Here is a 24,982-nt window from a genome sequence, read left to right on the forward strand (position 1 = left end):
ACTTTTAGAGGCTAAGACTACAGCCCTGATGATTGTTGAGTATAATGGTTGAATTTTTGTGTTGGGAATAGCACACTTTTAAATGACGACAATAATACCAAGTGAAAGTTTATATAGTATTTTCAGTTTTATTATAAAAGTGCACACACAACCAACATTGCCCGCGTCATTTCTTGGCTCTGCTTGCATTCAGTACTTGCTCCTGAGCAGCTTTCTTTGCTTTTACCATCTCAACGAGTTCCTAGGAGGAAATAAGGTTGTTGAACACGGAAATACCTGAGTAGTGTGGAGGGAGATGCCTATAATCAGTGTTCAAGAGACTAAGGCTGAGGCCATCCTAGTCTACACAATGCGATCTTGTCCCCAGACCAACACACAGACAACACTGTAGCTGCTGAGTTCACCAACTACCAGGATAGTTTCTAAAATTGGTCTTCTCTAATAATTTTGCCCCCCCCCAACTATTATGATACTAAAGTCAGCACTGTTATCACTCAATTAGTAGACAAATAAGAACACTAAATATTGTAACTGAAATAATAACAAAGTCTACCAATGCTCCCAACCTTGTATCGTCTCATGCAGTCTTTCTTCGTCCTGCCAGGAACTGCTTCCGCTATCTTCTCCCACCTTTCAGGGGTATTTACTGGGTATGTCTTCAAAGCTTGCTCTAATAGTTTCTGCTCTTCTGTGGTCCAAGGGGTGAAATCTGTGCAGGGACCTATTTAAGAAAAAGAAGATGTTTAAAAATTCAGACTGAAAGGTAGAAAATGATCCTGGAAAGATTTGTAAGCATAAGTGTGTACACCAAACCATGGTTTAATAGAAAGTCTATCTCATAGTGTTGGTCTCTCCAGACTTACTTTTTAATTAGATATAAATTTAAAGTTGGACACTGTGGCTCAAAAACACAAGTCATTTATAAGTGAGGATGGTGGTAGGTACATATCATCCTAGCTACTCTGGAAACTAAGGAAGGAGGATCACATTATGTAAGCCTACAAGTTCCACAATGAGCTTTGCAACATACTGTCTTTGTCTCTGGAGAGAAAGCCACTTTGAATTTTTGATTGTCTTTTACAGGACCACTGAAAAGAGCTGCATCACAAGCATAAATTCCTCCCCTTCCCCTTCCTTCTTTGAGACAGGGTTTCTCTGTAGCTTTGGAGCCTGTCCTGGAACTCTTCTGTAGACCAGGCTGGCCTTGAACTCATAGAGATCCACCTGCTCTGCCTCCTGAGTGCCACTATTAAAGGTGTGCACCACCACTGCCCAGCCATAAACCCATTTTTTTTTTGCTGAACAGACCCTGGGAAACATATTATGCACTGCAAGGAATTGCTCATGGAAACTACCCAAACTTCCATGACACAAAGCAAGCTCATGGCTGGTCACTGCGAAGGTTCTGTGGTCTTGCTGCAGATGCTAACCTCTTGACCACCTCTAATAAGCACTAAGTTAGTTTTTCATGTAAACCTTTGGAACTGACTAAAGAGCTAACATATCGGGGTGGGAGATGCTAAGTATGAGCATACTTCTGCAGGAGAAATGAGTGTTGAAATTCAAATGGTTACTCTTAACAGCTATTACAGTGAAAACACAGTAAGCACCCACACCACTACAGTCTACTGCTGCTTGTAACTGTTGGTTCTCAATTAAGCAATAGAAAGGGACAACCTGCTCTAAACAGGACGGAATATGAATCTTTGAGGTACAGTAACATAAGTCACTTGGGTAAGTTCCAGGAAGTGCTTAGAGTTCAATGTCCTCTCACTCATCACAAAGGTTCTATTTAGCAGCAACGGTCTGAATCATTTCCTTGGGATAAAGATGGAAATCACATGCACTACTTCCCTTTCTCCAGTTTTTCACAAGACAAAAATAAAACAATGTTCTAAGATTCCTGAGACTCACTGTTCAAATTACAATCCAAAAAATTATGCCAAGGTTGGGACTGTGAGTCAGTGATACAGTGCCTGCCTAACACAAGCAATGGCTACCTGCATTCAATCACCAGCATTGCAGAAAGCACCCCACAGAACACTTTAATCTGTGGATAATAAGCCAGTTAATATAAGGCCATTTGGGACTATGTTCTGGAAGGCATGCCAGAAAAAATTAGCATAAGGATTGGTGGCTCACAAATACACCAAGTGAAACAACTTTTCACAGAGAGAACTTTCAAACATTGACAAAGTAAAGAAAAACTATTGCCAGGCAGGGCAGTGGTGTGGTTTGGAAAATAATGGTTCAGAGTAATCCAATTAACTATAACATCCAAAAGACACTACTATGTAACAGCTTTAAACCTTTTATTTTGAAGTACTTCCAGGATAGAATCCCTATATACTCTATTTGCTTATCTCCTTTCTATACATATAGACATTAATTGTGCTAAACCATTTCAGATTAAGTTATAAATACAGGATAATCTCTCTACTCATAATTCAGTATGTTTTAAAAAAACACAAAACACAAGAAAGACATTCTTACAAATTTAAAGTTTATTTTTCAAAAAAGTCAACTAAAGGTATTTATTTGTGTTGTCTGTGCTGTGTCACAACATACATATAGAGGTCAGAGAACTACCTGTGGGTGGTTCTTCTTCCTTCATGTGGGTCCTTAGGCACCAACACAGGTGTCAGCCTGAATCTGACTGAGCCATCCCCCTAGCCCTACTCTACATCTTTCAAAGCTAGGAACTATGCCTTGATTAATATATACCAATATATATTATTTAATAATATAAACTATGTAACTATAGTAATATACAACTACATGTTATATTTAACATGACATATAATATTATGACACAGATATGTTTGCTTGTTGACCTGTCTTGATAATTCCCTATAACTGGTTAACAGTTAACTGAACAATCAGTTCTTCCTCTAAGGAAACCCTTTAAGAACTGCTATTCCTAATTGACAAGCAGTTAAACAAGCCTGTTACCAGGTTAGCAGCATTTCCTTATCTCTTTCAGACTTCTGTCACTTTCCAGTCACTCTAGACACAGATCCCAGGCTTTACATACTTTGGGGTGGCCTGGAATCATGATCAGCTTTCTCTACTTACAGAAACACACTTTACCTTCAAATCGTTCTGATGGTGCCGCACTGTCAGCCTGAGGAGCCACTCCATGTTCCTTTTTAAACTTATCAAAAGCCTTTTTGTTAATGTCATCTTTTTGGTGAGGATCTGAGAAATGGAAAAAACAAAAAACTACATTAACAGATCAATCTAGTCTTTGATTATTACTTCAAAAAAATGTATCCAAGGTAACAAACTGATTGCTCAAAACTAACTTACCAAGTTTTTGGAGGCTTTTAGCCTTGCTAATAACATCTTTGGCAGTCCTTTTGATGCCAGAAGAAGAATGTATATTCATATAATTAGCAATAACTTCCCATCTAGAGAAATCAATATAAAAGTTAATAAGAAAAAAAAAACTATTATATTTTTATTATAGAGGTTAATTCTATAGTTTTAAAATCTACAGAAAGAGCTCTAAGTTTAATAAAGCATTAGTTACCACTGTTTAGATTTCCATCTGTAATCTTGTTTTCAAATAAAGCCCAGTAGAAACAACTATCTGCACTGCCGGTTTAGCACACCCTTGAAAAGGAGAGATCACTCTAAAACAAGGACCTCAGTTTGCTCCTATGCAATGAGGGAGTCTGAATCGCTGAGGCTGGAATCTGAATCCTAGACTTTTAAATAAGCTCGTTTGAGGTAAAAAGCAAGAAAGAGTTAGACTGCCAAGGGGAAACTGTAAGACACACACTGTAGCCCTAGTACAAGCCATGATGAAGAGGCCATGGCAGCAGTTAGAGCCCGTGCTGCATAACCTTCACTTTCCTGAGAACTGGTGATGCACCAGTTCTGAGAGGTGGTGCATGTACTGAGAGGTGGTACAATGGATGAGCACACTGAGTACAGGGTGTGCCTAGTCTAATGTTTGCCACGGAGACAGGACTGAACTTATCTACCCATTTCTGCTGAAGCTGCTACTTGGATTGCTCTCTATTATCTCTAGGTCCCATTGTATACCAGGACTTTTCAAGAAAGCAAGTACCTTGAGTTTGTTCCAGCAGGAAAGAGGTTGACAGCTTTAATTAATAATTGTAGATCATCTTCTGACCAATTTTTACTGCCACTCCCACTTCCACCAGTTGACTTCTCTGCATTCTTAGATGCTTGCCGCATTCGAGCATCAGCTTCCTCCTTTTCTTTCCTCATTTGCTCATTTATTTCTTCTATCTACATAAATACAGGACGGTCAGAGTATTCAATAGCATTTTGTGAACTCACCCTCTTTCTGACTGAGGCATTTCGGGCCTCAACTTAATGCCAATCTCATTCTAACCCTACACTCCATAGGTGAAACCCCAAGGCAAGAGCAAGCATCAGCTTTTCACCTGGCTTGCCTCACTCCACCTTCCAAGCTGGTCAAGGAATGAAAAGGCACCAGAGCTTGAACTGCCCTTGGACTCATTGGCAAAGTGACTGGTCTGTTATTCACATACACCTCAAATCTCTTAAGTCCCTTTTCTCTACAGAAACGTCAGCATACAGGAAAGTCTTGGAGCTCTACCCTTCATCATGTTCTTCCTGGGTTACCTTTACGTGTGCAAACAAAACCTTTATGTGACTTGAGCTCCTGGAGGCTATTGCCTTGGCGTCACCTGTCACTTATTTCTCCTCTTCAATCTCTTAGAAAAGTGCATTATCAACCAGGCCATAGTAGCACACGCCTGCCTTTAATCCCAACACTCAGGAGGCGCAGGCAGGAGGATCTACATATCTAGAAGCCTAGTCTGCAAAGCAAGTTCCGGGACAGCCAAGTCTAGGACTACAAAGACAAACAAAAACAAAATGCCTTTAATCCTGGCACTCGAGAAATAGAGGCAGGGGGATCTCTGACTTCCATGCCAGCCTGGTCTACTGAGCTAGTTCAAGGACAGCCAGGGCTACACAGAGAAACATTGTCTCAAAAAACAAAACAAAAAAGATTATTTATAAGGAGGCTAGAGAAATGGCTCAGCAATTTAAGAACACTGACTGCTCTTCCAGAGAACCCAGCACCCACATGGTAGCTCACAACTGCCTATAATTTCAAGATCTGACACCCTCACACAGATATAAATATAGGTAAAACACTGATGCACATAAAATGAAAATGAATTATAAAAAAGAAAAACAAAAACAAGCATTATAATTCAATTTATATCAGCAAAGCACTTAATATAAGCAAAATATAGTGGAAAAACCACACAAAGAATCTGATTCTCTTTGCCTTTTCTAACCTATGTATCAGGTGAATAAGTAAAACACTTAAATGGCAGATATAAACAGAAGCGATGTATCCTATTACCTGTTTTTCAAGTGCAGCTTTTCCTACTTCTCTTGTAGATGATGTCAGTATTTCATTCAAGCACTGTAAGCTACAGAAAAGAATGAGTCATAGACAGTCTTATCCAGCAAGCAAAAAGTCTTGAGCTTCATTTTCAAGACACACACACACACACACACACACACACACACACACACACACACACACTCCCACACTCATCACACACACAGTCATACAGCACACTCCCACTCACCACACACATCTCATACTCCCACACTCACTCCCACTGACACACACACACACAAAAAAAACAGGGATGGGGTAAGAGGTAGATCTACCTTGCTAGTTCAAGCCGATCGCAAAGTTTTTCCACATCTTCCATCATTTTGACACGATCTGCCTCATTGTCTGAAAAGTGATTCCAGCTCTAGAGGTACAAATGCAAAATGCTTCTAACTTACATTCACCAGTATAAAAACATCCAAACACAACATCCTCTTAGCACAAAGCGAGCTCCTGAGAGGTTGTGGGTATGAACGGGCGCAGTACCTTTGTGCTATCACCAGTATATTGTCAGAGTTCTGCCATCAGCTAGCACGTAAGGCAGCATACCCATGGATGCTGTAAACTCAAACAGTATTACTCAGCCATTTCAGGCTCAGGATACTGACAATCCCCCCATCCCCCCAACCAGCTTTCTGCTGCCTGCCTAGCTAACGTGCAGAATGGGAAAATATACTGGAAAACTTAAGTATGAAATTGTAAAAAGGGGTTATAATATAATATGCTAAATAACAAAAACTATTAGCAAAAATCTAATTAACTGATGATTATACTCATAATGAAACAGATTAATGTAAGTGAATGTACAAAGAATTAGCTGGAAAACCCTCCCAGGTTAGTAAATTACTGCCGATAGTCATGTCTTCCATTTCTCACTTCTTGCTTCTTTAACCTGTGGGCTGTTTTTCACCAAATCCCAATGCTGCTTTTACTGTAGACACCAGGCTTCCACAAGTACACTGATGTTTCTCCTGTCAGACCACTCCTCAGGCTTTGCTCTGAGGGTGCCCCCAAACCCCATTCCATACTCTCCCCAGGTGTGGTGGCACCATTAGGAGGTGTGGCTTTGTTGGAGTAGTAGGTATGGCCTTGTTGGGAAAAAGTATGCCACTCTGGAGGTGAGATTTGAGGTCTCCGTTGTGCAAGTCATGCTATGTCTCCATGCACTTCCTGTTGCCTGTGGATCAAGATGTAGGACTCTCAGCTCCTTCTCTAGTACTGTCTACCTGGGCTATGACAAAGGAGACCTGATTACTCTTTCTGCCTCTTGTATTCTGAGCCCTAACCAAACTGAGTCAGGATCAGACTTCAGCCTTTGGTTAGACACGTGAACCCCAAAGACCTGGCTCATCTTTTCCTCAGGGGCCCTGCTCTCTAAGCCTCATCTGTCTGCATTCTCTCAACAATCTGTCTCTTATCTCTAGTCCCATGGGCTAAGTACTACTACCTTCCTGGTGTCTTCATATTCTGGATACTTATTTTCAAGTAGGTGTGCCTGCTCACTTATCAGTGGATCCCTTGAGGGCAATGACTCTTAATTCTAACTGCCTGATCTACAATAAATACTATCTGGTCATTTGATGAATGAATAAATCAACTCATACTGGTAAAGAGCAATAGAATAGGTACCACGAACCAGAAGTTCTAGTACTAATTTGTGATGCTAAGCACTACTCAACCTTAGTTCCTAAGTTACCTTTTAGAGGTTTTATCAAATTCTCATTACATGCTGTTGTGCACTGCCTGTCTTCCACACCACTTAAATGCCATCTTAGGGAGTTCAGCTGGGCCCTATTGTAAAACGATCAACAAGCCTCAACTGGGCTTGTTGATCGTTTACACCTCTTCAAGGTGTGGGTGGGTCACAAGACTCTCACCTGAGTATCCATCCATCCACTCCCACTACCTGCTAAATGTAACTCTTAACTGCATGTATTCTCAGGGAAGTGCTAGAGTAAACAGGGACGATTTGTCCATCTATGTGGCTGTGGCAAAGCCCTCACCCCTGCTGGGTACAGCTTCCCAGGAGCAGCCTATGGGGAGAGGGGCACTCATAACCCTAGTAACTTCTCACCTGTGCTCTGTAAGGCAGCCTGAACTCATACCTAGAGTGGACCTTGGTGGGATCAATCTTGGGTTGTTGCTGGGCCTTAGGAGAGGGGGCAGACTGGCTTACATCTTCCCCCAGCAAGGAATTAGAGCAAAACTTGCTGAATGTGCCAAATACTACTCATCAATTTTCTCATTAACTGCCTTAGCTCCATGACTAGGTTACTACTTCGGCTACAGATAAGGCACATGAGAACAGGTATAGAGGTTACTTCCCTAGGGCCCCATAGCTACACGGTTCAAAGTTAGAGTAGGCTACAGGAGACCCTCAGTCAGGCTGGTGAAATAGCTCTGTAGTTAAAGCACTTGCCCCCAAGCCTGACAACCAAGTTCAATCTCAAGGAGCAGAATAGTCTAGGAGAGAACTATCTTCACACATGGGCCATCGCTAGTGTGTGCCCACACATACATATAGAAAATAAATGTAATAAAAACAAGACCCTGCCTCAAAAAACAATAACCAAATTAAAACAGCAAAACCCCAAAATCTGCATTTCAAAACAAAACGTGTACATGTGTTTGTGTGTGGTGGAAGAGTATGTACTTCCATTTCATCAGGAGCCTGGGCGATCATGAAAGCCGCAGCCCCAGAATCCTGGCATACCTTGCATGAGTTCCGAAGTTTCTGCCTTTCCTTTTTAATGGCCTTTTTCTGGATATCCTTTTCCTTCTTTGCCAACAAAGCTTGCTGTCTAACTTCCTCCTCTTCTTTCTCCTTGGCCAACCGAGCAGCTTCTAATTCTGCTTGTCTTTGCTTTAAAAAGGTGAATAAATCATTTTAAGAAACCAATGCTTCTAAATGTTTTATGATCTTATTTAAAAGTTCTTCTTTGATGAATGAGAAACAGGATGATATTGTTAGTGATGAATAAAGGACAGCTAGCAAAATTCTACAAATTACAAAATTCTCATTAGAAAATATAAAATAGACATTTAAAAAATAAACCAGGGGCTGGAGAGATAGCCCAGCAGTTAAGATCCCACCAGAGAGCCTGAATTTGGTGCCCAGTCCCCAGGTGTCTTAATTCCATCTTCAAGTCATCCTGTGCCCCTTGTTCATCGGGCACAGTACACCTGTTGTTTATACTAACACAGACACTCACATATACAAGTACAAACAAAAATAAATCTCAGCACTCTCTCTGGAGGCAGAGGCAGGCAGACCTCTTGAATTCCAAACCAGCTTGGTCTACATAGTGAGTTCCAGACCAGCCACGGCTGTAACAAACATAACAACTTAAAAAAGGAAATAAAAAGAAAATTGGAGGATTTTTTTTAACAATACATTTTGCTGGTTCATTCAGTAAAAATTTGTTGTAAGAGATCTAATCAACTTGTTAAGACTCACTCATAAGCTGGGCATTAATGGCTCCTGCCTGAGTGAGACCCTGTCTCAAAAAGTCTGAGAGAGGTTGGGTGTAATGACACACATCTTTACGTATCTCAAAACAAACAAAAACCAAACCAAAATAAGTCTTAAAAGTCAGCCACTCACAATGGTCCTGATTCTGCTCTAGATTACTCCATCTTCAAGTAGCCTGGAAGTCTGCTCTCACACCGCCTTACCTTTTCTTTGGCTTCTTGCTCCTTCCGTCTGGCTTCTGCCTTTGCTTTCTTTTCTGCTTCTTTCTTGGCCTTTTCTTCTTCCTTAAACTTTTTTATCCTTGGGTCACAACTGTAAGCATTATCTATCCAAAGAATTAAGTTAATCTTCTCAATGTCTAATATTTAAAGAACTTAGGAACAAACAAGCAAAAGCATTAAGCACACATACCAACTAATGTTCTTATTCTGTTCATTTCTTCCTTTTTCCTTTGTGCCCTTGTTGCTCTGTTCTGCTTTTCAATCCATCTCCTCTCATCACGACTGTTAAGACATAAAACATTAAAATCAAATACTGCAGATCACTGGAAAACATGACAATTAGTTCATATGTAGATAAACAGTGTCTTAGGAGATGAAGCCACGACACTTCATTCCTATTATTTAAAGCGTGGCTGTATTTACTATAATTTTAATTGTTTTTTTCTGATATCCATGTCAAAAGAATTTCCCCAACCAGATACTAAAAAAACTGAAAACAGCTTCAGCATGCAAGAGGAATTTATGGAGCTGAGCTATTTTAATACGATTTCTCCTTGACAATTTCTTAAGTGTATCCTAACCTATTACTGATTTGGCCCTACCTAGCTTATGAGAAGGGATTTTTAAAATTATGGATCAGGGCTGGAGAGATGGCTCAGAGGTTGACAGTGCTTCCTGCTCTTCCAGAGGATCTGACTTTGGTGCCCAGCACTCACATTGGGTAGTTTGCAACTGCCTACAACTCTAGTTCCAAGGGAATTCAATGTTCTCTTCTGACCTCTTGAGGTATCAGACATGCATGTGGTAAATGTACTCATAAATATACGTAAAATAAAAATTAAAAACATAAAACAAACCCAATCTATTACCAAAACATGCTCACTGGTATAATGGCCACGACTCAGTTATGAGTAACCACCCACTTTATGGCTGGATCTGAGGACCACTTGGAAAGACCAAATTCCTGCTTGGTGCTGTATAAACCTGGTCAAAAGCTCATGGATGGAAAGGCTATAGGCCATAGTGGAGAACCTACTATTATTGTTCTACTAAATGGAAACGTCAAATTGCCTTCTAAATATTTATACCGACAGATTTCTATCTTGGTCAGGAGTTTCTTTTCCTAGAGCAGGAAATGAATGCAAACTCCTAACTTGCCAACATGCTGAGCATCTACAGTATGACCCTCCTTCCCTGACACACAAGGCTTGGGGACACTGCAGGACAGGAAGAAGAATGTGACAGCTGCAAGATGGGGAGGAGCTGTGAAATGTCTTCTGGACGTGTGACCACTGCAATCATGAATGCACAGAAGATGTGGTGCTGGCACAACATTAAGTCTGTCAACATTCCATCATGGATAGAGGATGACCACATGCTCCCTCACTGAGGAGCTGACAGTTGCTACATAAAGGGAGTCATTTTTCCTCAGGGTATAGCCACTGGTTAAGTTGCCCATGACACAGAAAATAACTCCACACACAAGCACATGCAAACAACCCTAGTTAATATTTGTGAGTTATTTAAAAAAAAAAAAAGGAAGAAAAAGAAACGAAAGAAACAGGTGCATGTGTGGCAAGAAGCCTTCCCCACAAGAGGATGAATATTATGAAAACATATTCCATACGCATATGAAATTGTCAAAGAATAAACTTTTTTTTAAAAGCTTGGAGATTGGCAAGATGGTACCAGTGCTTGCCTTCAAGCCTGAGGATATAAATTTGTGTTGTGGAATATTTAACTATAAAGATGTGTTGCATTTGTTTGTGTTGCAGTATATTAATTGTGTTACATTTGTTTACATTGCATTTGTTTAATGATGTGAGGACATCTGTTAATTCTGTAAAGATGTATGCATTTGTTTTACCTTGCCTGCCTAAGATACCTGATTGGTCTAATAAAAAGCTGAACAGCCAATAGCTAGGCAAAGAAAGGATATGTGGGGCTGGAAGACAGAGAGAACAGAAATCTATGTTCAGATAAAGGAGTAGAGAAGAAAGAAGAGAATAAGGAGGACGTGAACGAGGCAAGAAACCAGGCAGCTGCCAGCTGGCCAGACACAAGAAGCAGTGAAAGTTAAGATATATAGAAAGAAAAGTAAAATGCTGCCAGGTGGGTGGCTCATATCTCTAATCCCAGCACTCTGGAGGCAGAGGCAGGCGGATCTTTGTGAGTTTGAGGCCAGCCTGGTATAAAGAGCTAGTTCTAGGACAGCCAAGTATACACAAAGAAACCTTGTCTCAAAAACCAAAAAAGAAAAAGCCTGAGGCAAAAGGTAGATAAAGAGAAACAGGTTAATTTAAGTTAAAAGAGTTAGCCAGAAACAAGCCTAAGCTAGGCCGAGCATTTTATAACTAAAAAGAAATCTTTTGTGTCATGTCTTGTGAGCTGTTTGGTGGCCCACAAGAAAAAGCTGGCACAAATTTGATCCGTAGGACCAGGGTCAGAGTGAACCAAGTTCAGAAAGCTGTTCTCTGATTTCCCAGGCTATGACAAGTTTGTATCCCCCACAATAAATAAATAACAAAAAATGAAGTGGCTAGGATGCAGCTCAGTGGTAAGATACTTGCCTACCTGATACAGCATCTTAAACCTAATCTCTAGCATACACAGTTACATTCTTTAAAGAAAAGACTGGATGTATGACCAAGTAATAGCATTTACCTAATATTCATGAGGCCTTGGATTTGGTCCTCTGCAACACTGTGTGTGTGTGTGTGTGTGTGTGTGTGTGTGTGTGTGTGTGTGTGTGTGTGTGTGTATTAACCACTGACATACATACCATTCTGCTTTTTCTTTCTCTTCTTCATCTAAATAAGAAAATTCTCTCCAAGGCTTGGATTTGGTCCTCTGCAACACTGTGTGTGTGTGTGTGTGTGTGTGTGTGTGTGTATTAACCACTGACATACATACCATTCTGCTTTTTCTTTCTCTTCTTCATCTAAATAAGAAAATTCTCTCCAAGGCTTGGATTTGGTCCTCTGCAACACTGTGTGTGTGTGTGTGTGTGTGTGTGTGTGTGTATTAACCACTGACATACATACCATTCTGCTTTTTCTTTCTCTTCTTCATCTAAATAAGAAAATTCTCTCCAAGTGTGTGTGTGTGTGTGTGTGTGTGTGTGTGTGTGTGTGTGTGTGTATTAACCACTGACATACATACCATTCTGCTTTTTCTTTCTCTTCTTCATCTAAATAAGAAAATTCTCTCCAAGAGTCAAAATTATACCTAATAGAGACAGAAATCAAGATAGAACTGGAAAAATAAATCCTTTTAAAACTTCATTACATACACATTATTATTGTTTTATTTGGTTTTTTGAAACAGGTTTTCTGTGTGTTAACAGTCCTGGCTGGTGTGTGCCACCACTGCCCAGCCTGATACACATTACTTTGAAAACTAGTGGTAAGCAGCTCAGTTGTCTATACAGCCTCTTCCCTCTTCCCTCCCTTTTGCTGTTAAACTGACATTATGCTGCCTCTTCTGTCCTACTTCCCCACAATGTTGTCTGAGATTTCTCCTGTCTTGTAACTACCATCAAGTTTTAAGATGACTCTAATTAATGGTTATATTATTTCCAGTTTGTCACTGAATGTAAAAGCTACTCTAAGTGACAAAACTAATTTTTTTCTCAAGTGTCTTTATTTCGGTATTTATTATCCAGTTAGTGAAAAGACAGACTATGAGCCTGGAGATGGCTCTGTGGTTAAGAACATATCTACTCTCCTAAGTTCAATTCCTAGCACCCACCTAAAGGATCACAAGCAACACCCTCTTCTGGCCTCCACAGGTACCACGTGCACACATACATGCAGGTAAAACACCCACACACATAGTTCTGAAAGACATACTACACACAAAATGTTTACTAAATATTAGTGAATAAGAGGTAAAAAGCACTATCTACTTCAAGAACCGCCCCCCCCTCCAGACAGGGTCTCAGGGTCTCACTGTAGCCCTGGCTGGTCTCAAATTCATGGAGGTCTGTCTGCCTCTGCCTCAGAAATCAAAGGTATGAATCATCAGGCCTGGGCCCAAAACTCAAATACTTGTAAAATGGCTCAATTAGGTAGGTGTGGTGGAGCACACCTTTAATCCCAGTACTTGGGAGGCAGAGGCAGGTGGATTTCTGTGAGCTTGAGGCCAGCCAGGGCTATATTGTGGGACTTCGATTTAATAACAAAAAAACACACCAAACAAAGACAGTTCACTGAATATGTGCTAATTCTCAATTTTCTTTTCTTCTTCTTCTTTTTTTTTTTTCCTGGTTTTTAGATCAGGGTTTCTCTGTGTAACTCTGGCTATACTGGAACTCGCTCTGTAGTTAAAAAAAACTCACAGACTTTGATCTACTCTGCCTCCCGATTACTGAAATTAAAGGCACGTGCCACCACTGCCTGGCTCAATTTTCATTTTCTTTTCTTTTCTTTTTTTTTTTTTACTGCAATCAACTACTTGATCTCTTGATCTCTAGATTTCATTAATACATTAATGGGAAACAGACTGAAAAAAATCATAAAAGGCAAATACAGAAGACATAGGCAGTCCATGAAAATATTCATTTCATTTGTTCAGTAGAGGTTCTGCTATTCAAATGTGAACTGATGAACAATCAAGAACTTAACGAATATCCTTAAAAATGATGCCATCCTACAGACAGTACATTCACTTACCAGAAAGAATAAAATGCATCTACATCTTCAAATGAGGAGTTCATATCACCAAGTTTGGGAACATTTTTTTTATTTGACCACCTGAAATATTAAAACAACATTGACTCAAAGGAAAGATTTTGAACAAGAGCTCAAAAAATCAACCAGTAACAATTAGTAAAAACAACAGCTTTCACTAATTAACCCCTCCCAACACTCTGCCTTTCAATCTCCACAACTGAAAGGTACAACTCTCAGTGGTGTTAACCGATGCAGGTAAGGGCAGGCTGGGAATCGGTGAGACACAATGCAGCTATCTCCAGTTCCACAGAGTAGCAGCTCCCAGGCACTCTGACTAGGAAGAAGGAAGGGCAACTGGTCTCCCCAAGCTCATTCACTGCTGCCCCTTAAAATGTAGCAGAGAAGTAAGCTGTAGGCCAATATGGTCCAGCAATACACATGGATTTCCACCCCTGGTCACCCTTTCATATCTGAAAAGGATCAGGAAAGGAGGAGGCAACTGCTCTATTCTACTGAACAACACATAGTCTGTATCACCTTCAGTGAGAATGGCTGGGATCAGACAGCACTGTCACTAACTGAACTCACTGGGAGCATTGGGATGGTAGAGGAAAGCCGAGTATTCCAAGAACTGGCACCAAGAACTGGCTCATGCCCTCGGGCAACTCCATGTGTAGCTAAGATAGGTATAGGTAGGCCAGAAAATGTGCGAGTGCACAAGGAACCAAGAATGGAGAAAACCACTAATACTGCACACTATTCTAAAACTCATGTTAATGCAGTAAAGTATGTATTAATCTTAAAGATTTAATTATTTGCCCTTCATTGGAGAAGCCTTATGAAAATAAGATGCTCAATAAAAGGAGCCAGACAGCTCAGTGTGAAGCCCGTGTACAGACTGCAGCCAAGCCTGGGGCTTCCTAGACTGCTAATGATGACACCAGTGCTGTCACCGGTGAAGGGGAAACAGAAGAGAGGGATGTGCTGTTAGCTAAGCATCAGAATCACATGCTAGTTACTAAGGCAGACAGACTGCTTTTTATTAGGGCTCTGGATAGCAGAGAAGAAAGGAAGAGAGTCTGTGTACATGTTTATTATAAACAAGTCGTTAGTTAATCAAGGAGACAGTAAAAACCTGTCAAAGGCATCCATTTGAGCATTGTGACCAAAGGGGGTTAGTGCTTTAACTTACCTGGAATTCCTTTCAAACACTGGAGAAAACACTTGAAAAAAATTGTCCTTTGCTTCACTTTTAGAAGGAACCGAGTTGTCAAAAGTAGGATCTACACTGTTAAATGCCCGTCTTTTCACTGGATCAGATAACATTTCATAAGCTGAGAACAAAGAACATGACCATTTTTTTTCAGTGAGAAAATCAATACTGGCCTAGGGATGTGGCTCTGCAGAGAGTAGCCTGGGTCTGACCAAAAACATTACGACAAAACAGAATCGAAGGAAACAAAAATTTCTGCTAAAAATAGTTATTTTCATATTCAAATTTTTGAATTTTGATAGGAAAGTGCTTAATTTACTCCTTAAGTGGTTTAACATTATGTGACATAAAATGATGTAATTCCTCTAAGTAGACAAGAGTGAAGACACTATTTTCCCCCCTTGGGCACTTGAACCCAGAACCCTGTACAAGTTGGACAAATGGCCAAGATGCACCTTCAGGCCATTACAGAATAATTGAAAACTATAACTCTCAGGATACTGGGCAGGTTGGTTCACCCAGAATCCTACTGGTTGGGGGCCTGAGGTAGGAGACTGTTTTCATTTAAGGCCAACCAGGACAGAGTGAGTGAGAGACCCTGCCTCAAAAAACACACTACTCCAGAAAGCGGCTGGACTGAGGGATAGGAAGAGAACTAAAAACATAACCATTAGATTCCAAGGTTCTAAAGGTTCTTGACCACTATGAAGGAGTGGTCAGAGAAGCAATTTGAGGGTGCACATGTGTCATTGTCTGTAAAGAAGCAGTGTCACACCATGTGGCACATTCCTAGGAGGCAGGGACAGGAGGAGTTCAAGTCTGAGGACAGTTTGGGCTGCACAGAGAGACTACCTAAAAATCAAACGCACTAGAAATGGTAGTTATCTATATTGGTTTGCATAATGGATTATGGCCATGTAAACAGCTGTAAATACCTATGTTATCTACTATTTTATATTCTATTTATTTTTTGCACTGTTTGTAGGCTGTGCACTTACACATGCCAGGCAAGTATTCTGTTACTGAGTGTCAACTCTATCCAAATCCACTTAAAATTAGTAAAACCTCTGAGTAAGTTTAGTTCCACAACAATCTAAAATGACAAAAGAGCTTAGAATTTGCACCATCAAACAGAACACTCATGCCAAGCCCAATAGTGAAGGCCTATAAATTCCAGTTACCAGGAAAGACATGGTAATGGTAGCATTGAAATTCAAGGCCTGCCTGGAGTACAGTAACTTCAAGGCCAGAGGGGCAACTTTGTAAGACCTAGATTTCTTAAAAAAAAAAAAAAAAAAAAAGAGGGATGGGGTGAGGAGGAGCTGGGCTGTAGTTAGTTCAGTGGTAGGCTGGTTTGATGCCTACCATACCAATACATGTTTATACATGTACAGGGTGTGTGTGTATGTGTGTGTATGTGTGTCTGTAAAGGTATTTATATGACCCACTACTGGACAAGCAATGAGTGTGGTAAGAATCACCTGGGAGTTGGGCTCAGTAATGCATGCTTGTAAATCCCAGCAATGGGAGGCTAAGGAGGGAAGGAGAATTTAAAAGCCTTTTAAGGTTTACCTTAAAACAAAACCTGTCACCTGAGGTCGTGATAAAATGCAAGTTGTAACCAGTAGGTCTGGGGCAGGGCATGTGGCTCTGCATTTCTAAAAGGCTGCTAGGTGCACGGGTTAAAGTCAAGGCAACCTGAGAGTACAGGAGCTCTGGGGACACTGGCAGCAACATGACACAGCTGCAATGTTTTCCAATGTTACAAGGTTGCTGAATGACACACAGTGCACAGTGAACCCCTGCCTGTGAAGTACGTCCTTACCTTTAGTTATACAAGTGAAGTAGTCATTATCTCCTTCTTTGATCGGCTCCCCAGCTGCTTTCCGTTTGTCGGGGTGATGTTTTAGGACCATTGCTTTATCTGCAGAATCAGACATCATTCACTGGTTTTTAGGGTACTTCTTTAGTAACTGGAACGTTTTCTTTTCCAGTTTTAAAAGTCAACACCCAAAAAGACAAAGAAGCCACTTGGTTATACATTTTCTACCCAGGTGATCTTTCCTAGGCAACTCCCATTCCCTACTAAGCTGGGCAGCAGCTGTCTGATTTTCGTGCTCATAGGCTGCTTTTGTGTGTTCTGGAACCTCACATAGATACAGGTTAGCAAGTATCAGTGCAATGCTTCTCTTACTCAATACTGTGGTTTGAGATTCATCCACATATTTAGGAGGGTGTCCTGGTCATTTGTTCTTATTTTCTATTGCTGAGTAGTATTTGGCTGTCCAAAATATTCTAGTTTGTGTATCTATTTCCCTATTAGTGAACATTTGATCCCTAACCACCACCAAAACCCCAAACAAACAAAACGGAATTGCCCTTGATGGACAATATTGTTACAGTGATCCTGATCTCTTCCTTCAGGAATTTTATCTTTGTTCTTCCTCCTGAGCTCTGCCTTTTCTTTCTAAAGCAGGGTCTCATGTACTCGTGGCTGCTTCATTCCATGAGTTTGGGGTTACATTTCCTGTACTAAATATTCAACTATTTCAAAGTGAGTACTTACGAGCTGCTTTGATCTGTCTCTGTGTGGCTTTGTACCTGACGTGGCCAAGTCCAAGAACTGCATAATGATCTTGATTCTGATAAACACACAAAAGAGGGTTAAAGCTGAACAGAGAACATTTAATTTAACCCTTTGTGCTCTGTTGCCATAAAACCTACTTCCCAAAGTGAGACTTCTGGCCTGGAGCCACAGAGCACCTGCTTAGCATGAATAGGCTGAGCTCAATCTCAAACATCACAAATAAGTAAACAAATGAAATGGAAACTTCCACAGCAATGGGCTCCGCAGTCATGTAAGTTAGGTCATATAAGGTAGAGAAGCCTTCATGATGTTTTTTACACATAAACCTAGTGACCTGAACGCACTGAGAGTTTCTTGAGATTAAAAAAGTGAAAACAAAGCAAGGAGGGGATGGCGATCACCTTTAATTCCAGCACCCGGGAGGCAGAGACAGGCAGATGTCTATGAATTCAAGGCCAGCCTCATCTACACAGTGAGCTCCAGGAAAACCTGCCTCAAAAACAACAACAACAACAAACCAAAACAACAAAAAACCAAGGAAGAGCCACCAAGCAAACCTGTAACACCTAGCACCTTCTACTTACTTTTAAAGAAGCCCTTTCTCTATTAAAACCTTATTTCATACCGTTCCGTTCCCTCCTTAAATCGGGTTCATCTAGAATAGTTCAGAATCCACGTGAGAATGGTAATAGACCCAGCAGATTGGGCCAGTAGGTAACAATAGCACAGGAAACATGAGGAGTGGGTTGGGTGGAAATTCTCAGGAATTTGGCTTCTTTGGAAACATAGTACCTGCTTTCTTTTCTGCTTTGGTTAACACCCTAGTAAATTTATGTGTTGAGGGAGCAACAGTGGTGAGGCCATATTAACCCAAACTGTCCACTTTGACTTGGAGGATGAGCCAGCTATCACATGGAGACTAGAAGGTGAGGGCACAAAGCCTGGAAGAAAGCAAACAGCCTATGGGAGGTGGTGCTACTCTGAGCCTCTGGTCTCAGATGACAGAAGAAGCAGGCCAAGCAAGCCCCAAGGAGCAAGGCCGCAAGCAGCACTCCTTCACTGATTCAGCTGCTGTCCCTGTCTCCAGGCCTCACTACTGTGATGCACTGCGACCTGGGAGTGTAAGGAAAGTAAACCCATTCCTCCCCAAGCGGCTTTTGGTCACAGTCTTTATGATAACAACAGAAACCCCAACTAGGACAGCCATTATCTTTTATCTTTGAAGAGTAGTCCTAAGAGCATGTTTCCAGTCACTACTCACACCATAACTCTACTTTTAGCCTAGTCTACTGAGAACTCTCCATACCATGTTCTTACAGCACATCAACCATTTTCCAATCCACTCCACAATGGTTCTCTCCTGGTGCTCCTCACACTGCTTAACTAGCAACTTCCACCCTATTTGATTGGCAACCTAGCAGATTCCATCATGAACAGCCTCTCTCCTTCGATTGCCTCTTTCCTACAGCCACACTCAGGCAGTCACCCTACATACTCCCTAATATTCAAATTCTCATTGTATCCTTAATCTTCAGGGATCACACCCACTCAGAGGGTATGGGTGAGTCCTTTGTTTATGCTATCAACCCCCCAACTAACTCTAGTAAAACTTTCTTCTGAGTTCATAGCATCTGTCTAACCTCCCAGCCTACTCCTAATGTGGACTGCCTCTCTGTGTGCTGTGAATATGAGTTGCTCTCATTGGTTGATAAATAAAGCTGCTTTGGCCTATGGCAAGGCAGGATAGAGCCAGGTGGAATATCCAAGCAGAGATACAGGAGAGGGGCAGAGTCTGAGAGACACCAGCAGCCATCAAAGAAGCAACATACCAGAGTACCACCAGTAAGCCACAAGCCACGTGACCATATACAGATGAACAAAAATGGGTTAATCTATATGTAAGAGCTAGCTAGTAATAAGCCTGAGCCATCAGCCAAACATTTATAATTAATATTAAGTCTACCAGTAATTACTTAAAACCGGCTGTGGGGCCTGGTGGGATAGAAAAGCCTCCATTTACACATTCCTTTTTAAAAGGTTTAACATCTATTTCCACACTTAAGCCTGGTGCTCCTGTCCACTGAAGGCACTCCACCTTCCACTGAGATGCTCACATCTTTCTCTTTAATGGTGTATTTCTCACTTCAATGACCGACAGCCCTTTAGTCCTTAGATCACTATTTAAAGTTATCACCTTACTTAAGGTATTGTATCTTAATCTCAAGTCACAGGTCTTCCCTATCTAATCGGTAAGTAGCTACTTGGATATCATTCACATCACTCTCTTCTATTTGTTTGTTCAGCATGTACCAGGTCTGGCTTACTGACAGTCACCTCTTTGGAATACAAACTATGGTCCAGGGATGTTGTCCCACCCTTTGCATACAACAGGTGCTTGACTGACACTTGCTGAAATGATTCCAAGTGGGCATGTGAGTGGACCCAGTTGCTTTGCTCAGATGCAGTATCCCCACTCTTCCTTCTCGCTTATAAATCTTAACCTTCTTCAATTTAACATCCTGGTAAGCCCACCTTGACTTGAAGCTGCTGCCTTCTCTTGTGTTTTAAAGTTAAAAACAGTATTTCATACTTATAATGTCTCTATTTCATCATCTCCTAATTACTGTACAAGCCTGCAACCGCTTACGTTTTCAACCCTTTTGTTATCAATGAGGACACTTAAACCTGTCTGGCAAATCTACTGACTTTTCATGGTTTCTCAAGGTACAAGCTGACACATCTTTACACCAGTGACATTGGTAATTGCCTTTTCCCCCTTGAGAATTCTCCCAACCTTAGTTTCTAGAAGACTCCAGTGCTTGGTATTCAGTAATCCTTTGCTGAACTAGTAACTTTTTTTTCTTTACTTTTTAAAAATGGGATCCCATATATCTTAGGCTGGCTTGGAAATCCTTGTCCTCCTGTTCTGCTGCCTGAGAGCTGAGATTACTGGTATTTTACCAGGCCTGGCTTACACAGTGCTGGGAACTGAACGCTGGGTTTTTACAAGCTAGACACTTGAGCTACATCTCCAGCCCATCCCTCCTTTCTTACAGCCTTAGTATCTTTTACTCTTCTTATCCCTTAAAGCTCCATCACCTTATGTTCAGGCCTCTTCCTCTGAAGAGCATAAGGACTAGATGCTGTACATTACTATGAAGCATTCACCAGGCACTAGGCAGAGACATGCTTCATTCACATCATCTCATTACTTTTCACTATAGTGCTCTGAGTTGTTCACACTGTACCCACAAGGAAAATGAGATACTGAGGTGCCACCAACTTGTCCAAGGTCCCAGTGTACTGAGCTGCTCATGAACACTGTACTGACATGGGAAATGAGGTCCCAGTGCACTAGATGGCAGAGCATTTCAATTCCGCAGTATACACACATAATACTTACTTGTCTATACTTATATGCATGGCTGGCCTGCCTGATGCCACTCATTTCTCATAGCCCCGACTGCTGTGCCACTGACTTCAAATTAGACCTAACCTCTTACTAAGTCACAAACCAATGTTCAACCATCTATAAAACAACCTTACTAAAGTTGGACACAAAACTGCTTGCAAAGTTCCCTAGCCTGCATCTCAACACTGCCTACTGTTTAGTATACTCTACCAAACTCCCTCCTATCATCAGTATGTTCCCTCTTCTTCAAAACCTGACTACATCAGGCTTAGCCTGTGTGCTAGCCGTGTAGCTCACAGTTATCCACTTCCCTTCTAGGTTTACCCCACACCAGACACTTTCCATACTGCCAATAGAATTGCTTTTCTAAACCAATATTAGAAACATGTGTTTGTGTGTGTGCAGGCATGTGGAGGCCAGAGGACAACCTCAGGTGTTAGTCCTCATGTATGGCCCAAAGCTCACCTACTACCTAGGCTGGCTGGTCAGTAAGTACCATACACCTGTATCTTCCACCCTAGTGTGGGGTTATGTAATTTACTTTGATCAAACCCTCACACCCCCATTCTTTCTTATTCCCTTTCCTCTCCTACTCAATCTCTAGACTTATTTTGTAGAGTGGGTTCTGAGGGTTGAACCAAGGTTGGCTTGTAAGCCCTTCACTGACTAAGCTATCTCACCAGCCCTAGCCTGAGAATTGCTGATGACTTACTGTCTTGAAAATAAGATTTAAATTAATTCCTTAACACGGCATAAAAAGTACACAACTGAGTTTGACATAGATTAGAGTTTTTTCTGGGCCTGATTTCCTACAGCTGTGCCCCCCCCCCACTCTACTTTAATCTTCATAGAAGTGGTAGATAGGCTTTACCCCTGCGTCTCCACTATCTCATCCTTCTATCCAGAATGCCTTTCTTCCCTTCTCTGCTTCATTAGCTGCCACTCATCTTTTCAAGATCAGCTGGATTTTGTTGTTTTATGTTTTTAAAGCTAGAGCCTTAGGTATCTCAGGCTGGCCTCTAACTGCTAGGTAGTCAAGGATGACCTTGAACCTCTAACCTTCCTCCTGTCTCTATTTCCCAAGTACTAGGATTACAAGTGAACATTGCCACTCCCACAGAGACATAACTTCTGCTCTGAAGCCTTCTTGGATGCTGGTGGCTAAGACACCATAATATGGTCAGTGCTATTCCAACTCTGGGCTCAGCAATAACAGTACTTGCTTATGCCTACCTGTTGAACTTCCCTAAAATACAGTGCAGTAATGGGAAAATTGGGAACGTGGCCTATGTCTAGATGCTTCAAAATATCGAAAGCTCTGCATAGTACATACCTTCCAATCTTTGGGGTCCAGTGTTTTGAGCATGGCAAACTCTTCTAATTGTAACTCTTCATCTTCTGATCCCTCTGACAACTCTTTTTTATCCTCCAGTTCCTGAAACGAGGTAGAAGCATTTCTGTTTCTCCTCTTGACAAAAGCTTCAAACCATCTTCCCACAGGTTCAACTTGACAGAGTGCAGAGGCTGTGAGAGGAAGAACAGACTTCAACCTACTGCAAGGAGGACATCTATTTCAAGGCAACACAATTTCTTAGGAAGAGCAAAAAATGAAGTCAGAATGTAATTTTCAAACCATCAACTATAATAATAATTGCAGAATCCAGCTGCATCGTGGGTAGCAAATCATCCTTGGTATCATTTATTAACTATTCCAACAACCTCCTGCCTGTTAATGTTCCATTAAGGGTGATGATCTGAGCTCAGTGACCAGAACCCATTATGAAGGTGGGAGAGGACTGACTCTGTAAGCTATCCATTGACCTCTGCATGCATGCCATGACACTCACAAATACCACCCCCCCCTTTTTTTTTAAAAGCAAAGGAAAAGTAATTCAGCAGCTAACCAATATTTTCCTGAGGATGTGAGAAAGGAAGGTAAGGAACTAATAATCAATAATAGTAATAAGACAATAAATGATAAAATGCCACCAAGAACTATCCTCAAAAGAAAACCAAACAAGAACTCTATACTCAAGTGATTTTAATTATTGATGGTTTAATTATTAAAATGGTTAATAACTGTAAGCATTCTCTAGTCACAATCTGTTCAAATAGACAATTTTCCAAGCCAGTGCTGGGGACTTAGAACTACAGCTATGTCCTAGTGATGCAGGCTGGATATGAACCCGGAATCCCTGTATTTTAGTCTAAGACTACAAGTTTCTTGAAGTGTGAATCATTTCAGTATAGAAATAATACCTAACTCATCCTGTTCCTAGAATATTTGAATGCAGTTTTAAAACTACAACTCTGTTGTGGAGAGGGCATTACAGAATACATCACTGTACATCTGTATAACAGAAATTAAAAAAAAAACAAAACCAGTAATCTGGGATAGGAAAAAAGTAAGATCATAATTTTAATTTCATAAGAAATCAAAGTACATTTTTTGATGGACAATTTTGGAACAACAATTTTATAAGAACGTTTCTCGCGTTTCAATTGGCTTATATTAAGATTTCATCCACCTAACACAGAAAAGGATTCAAATGCTAAAATGAACCAGCTGTGTAGCAGGGGGCGTGGCTTTCAAAAGTCTTTGTAGCCTTTCTCTCTAGTATAGGATTACACACAATCACGTGCCATGGGAAACATTTTTTTTAAAAAATCACATTTAACAAGTGCCCGTGGTAAGTGGCTACGGGAATTAATACAGATCTCTAAAATCGGAGACCCGATATTTGCCAATACCTTCCTGCTTGCCAGGCTATAAACCAAAAACAAAACACCTCCAGCAGGAGACCAAATTGCTCTTTTAATTTTTCCTCAGAGTACTCCAAGCCGTCCAGGAGTACCCGAAGGGGCTTCCAAAGGTATGAGGGCGTTATCTGAGTCCGAAGCCAGGAGTAAAGGTAGAGGTCAAGTGCTTAGCAGCGTTAACACGGCTTTGTACAACTCCGGGCACGTGGGTGCGTGCAGCGGGGTTTCTCCGCCCTGGGCAGAGGAATGCTTTGGAGGATCTTTCGGGGTGCTGGAGGGCTCGGTCCTCAACTGCTCAGTCCGCTCCATGAGTCAGCAGCCCCTAGAGAATGGAGGAACTCCAGGTGCAGGAGGAAGACGCCCCCACCCTCCTTCAAATCCCTGCACGCGCTACAGTGCTCGTCACGGCCCCGCAGGGTGCCCACACAGGGGTGGCCAGGGACAGGGCTGAGGCAGGGGCGCCCGAGCAGGACGGACACGGGCCGGTGGGCACGTACCGGAGGTCAGAGCGTGGGTGATGGCGGTGCCCTGGCCCTCCGCGGCGCTCGGCAGGAGCAGCATGGTGGCTGGGGCTGGTCCCGCGGGCGCCGCGGCTCACGTGCAGGCGGGAAGGCCCTCTCGGTCCGCTCTGCCTCCCAGGCTGCGCCTCGCGCCCAGGCAGTGCGCCCAGGGATCGGCGCGTGGAGACACCAATAAGCACTTCCGGGATAGGGCTTTGGCGGGGCGGACGCCGATCCCACCCCCGCGACGCGCGCCGTCTGTGGGGCCGCCTACTTCCGCTACTGACGCTCACCCGGCTGGAGACCTGGGAGCCCGAAGGAACGGTTCCTAGACTTGTCAGTTCCTGCACACGAGGGCAAGACGTAGGAAATTATTTTGAGAAAGAACTTCATGCACGTGGCCACCAGGTCGCCTCTAACTCGTGACAATCCTGTCTCGTCTCCCAAGTGCTGGGGTTTCAGTCATAAACCACCAGCGCTCCTTAGGTACCTCATACAAGTGCAATTATATAACATAAAACATTGCCTCTACGTGAGGGTTTTTTTTCTCGAGTATAAAGGCCAGAATTTATTTTTAAGATTGAATAATAATATATTCACATGCCTTCCTTTGTTTATCCATCCCTCTGTAGATATAAGTATCTCACTGACATCCCACTTCCAACTATTTGGCGTTATATATCCAGAAGTGGAATTTATATATAATCTATATAAACTAGATTATATTT

At 41.7% G+C, this 24,982-nt stretch overlaps 1 protein-coding gene across 1 annotated transcript; it reads right to left on the bottom strand.

Annotated features, from left to right (window-relative positions):
- Window positions 1-102: 102 nt before the first annotated feature.
- On the bottom strand, window positions 103-24,474 carry Dnajc2 (DnaJ heat shock protein family (Hsp40) member C2). Its single transcript, XM_051174835.1, has 17 exons — window positions 24,252-24,474; window positions 22,328-22,518; window positions 17,562-17,637; window positions 16,821-16,919; window positions 14,975-15,116; window positions 13,783-13,863; window positions 12,272-12,337; window positions 9,300-9,391; window positions 9,092-9,213; window positions 8,130-8,279; window positions 5,692-5,780; window positions 5,375-5,444; window positions 4,076-4,260; window positions 3,310-3,410; window positions 3,091-3,198; window positions 567-721; window positions 103-241 (listed from the first exon to the last, which is right to left on the bottom strand). The coding sequence occupies exons 1-17, from the start codon at window positions 24,313-24,315 to the stop codon at window positions 167-169; spliced, it is 1,866 nt and encodes a 621-aa protein (XP_051030792.1). The 5' UTR covers window positions 24,316-24,474; the 3' UTR covers window positions 103-166.
- Window positions 24,475-24,982: the final 508 nt, after the last annotated feature.

The sequence above is a fragment of the Phodopus roborovskii genome, unplaced genomic scaffold (assembly GCF_943737965.1).
Source record: "Phodopus roborovskii unplaced genomic scaffold, PHOROB, whole genome shotgun sequence".
Lineage (NCBI taxonomy): Eukaryota > Metazoa > Chordata > Mammalia > Rodentia > Cricetidae > Phodopus > Phodopus roborovskii.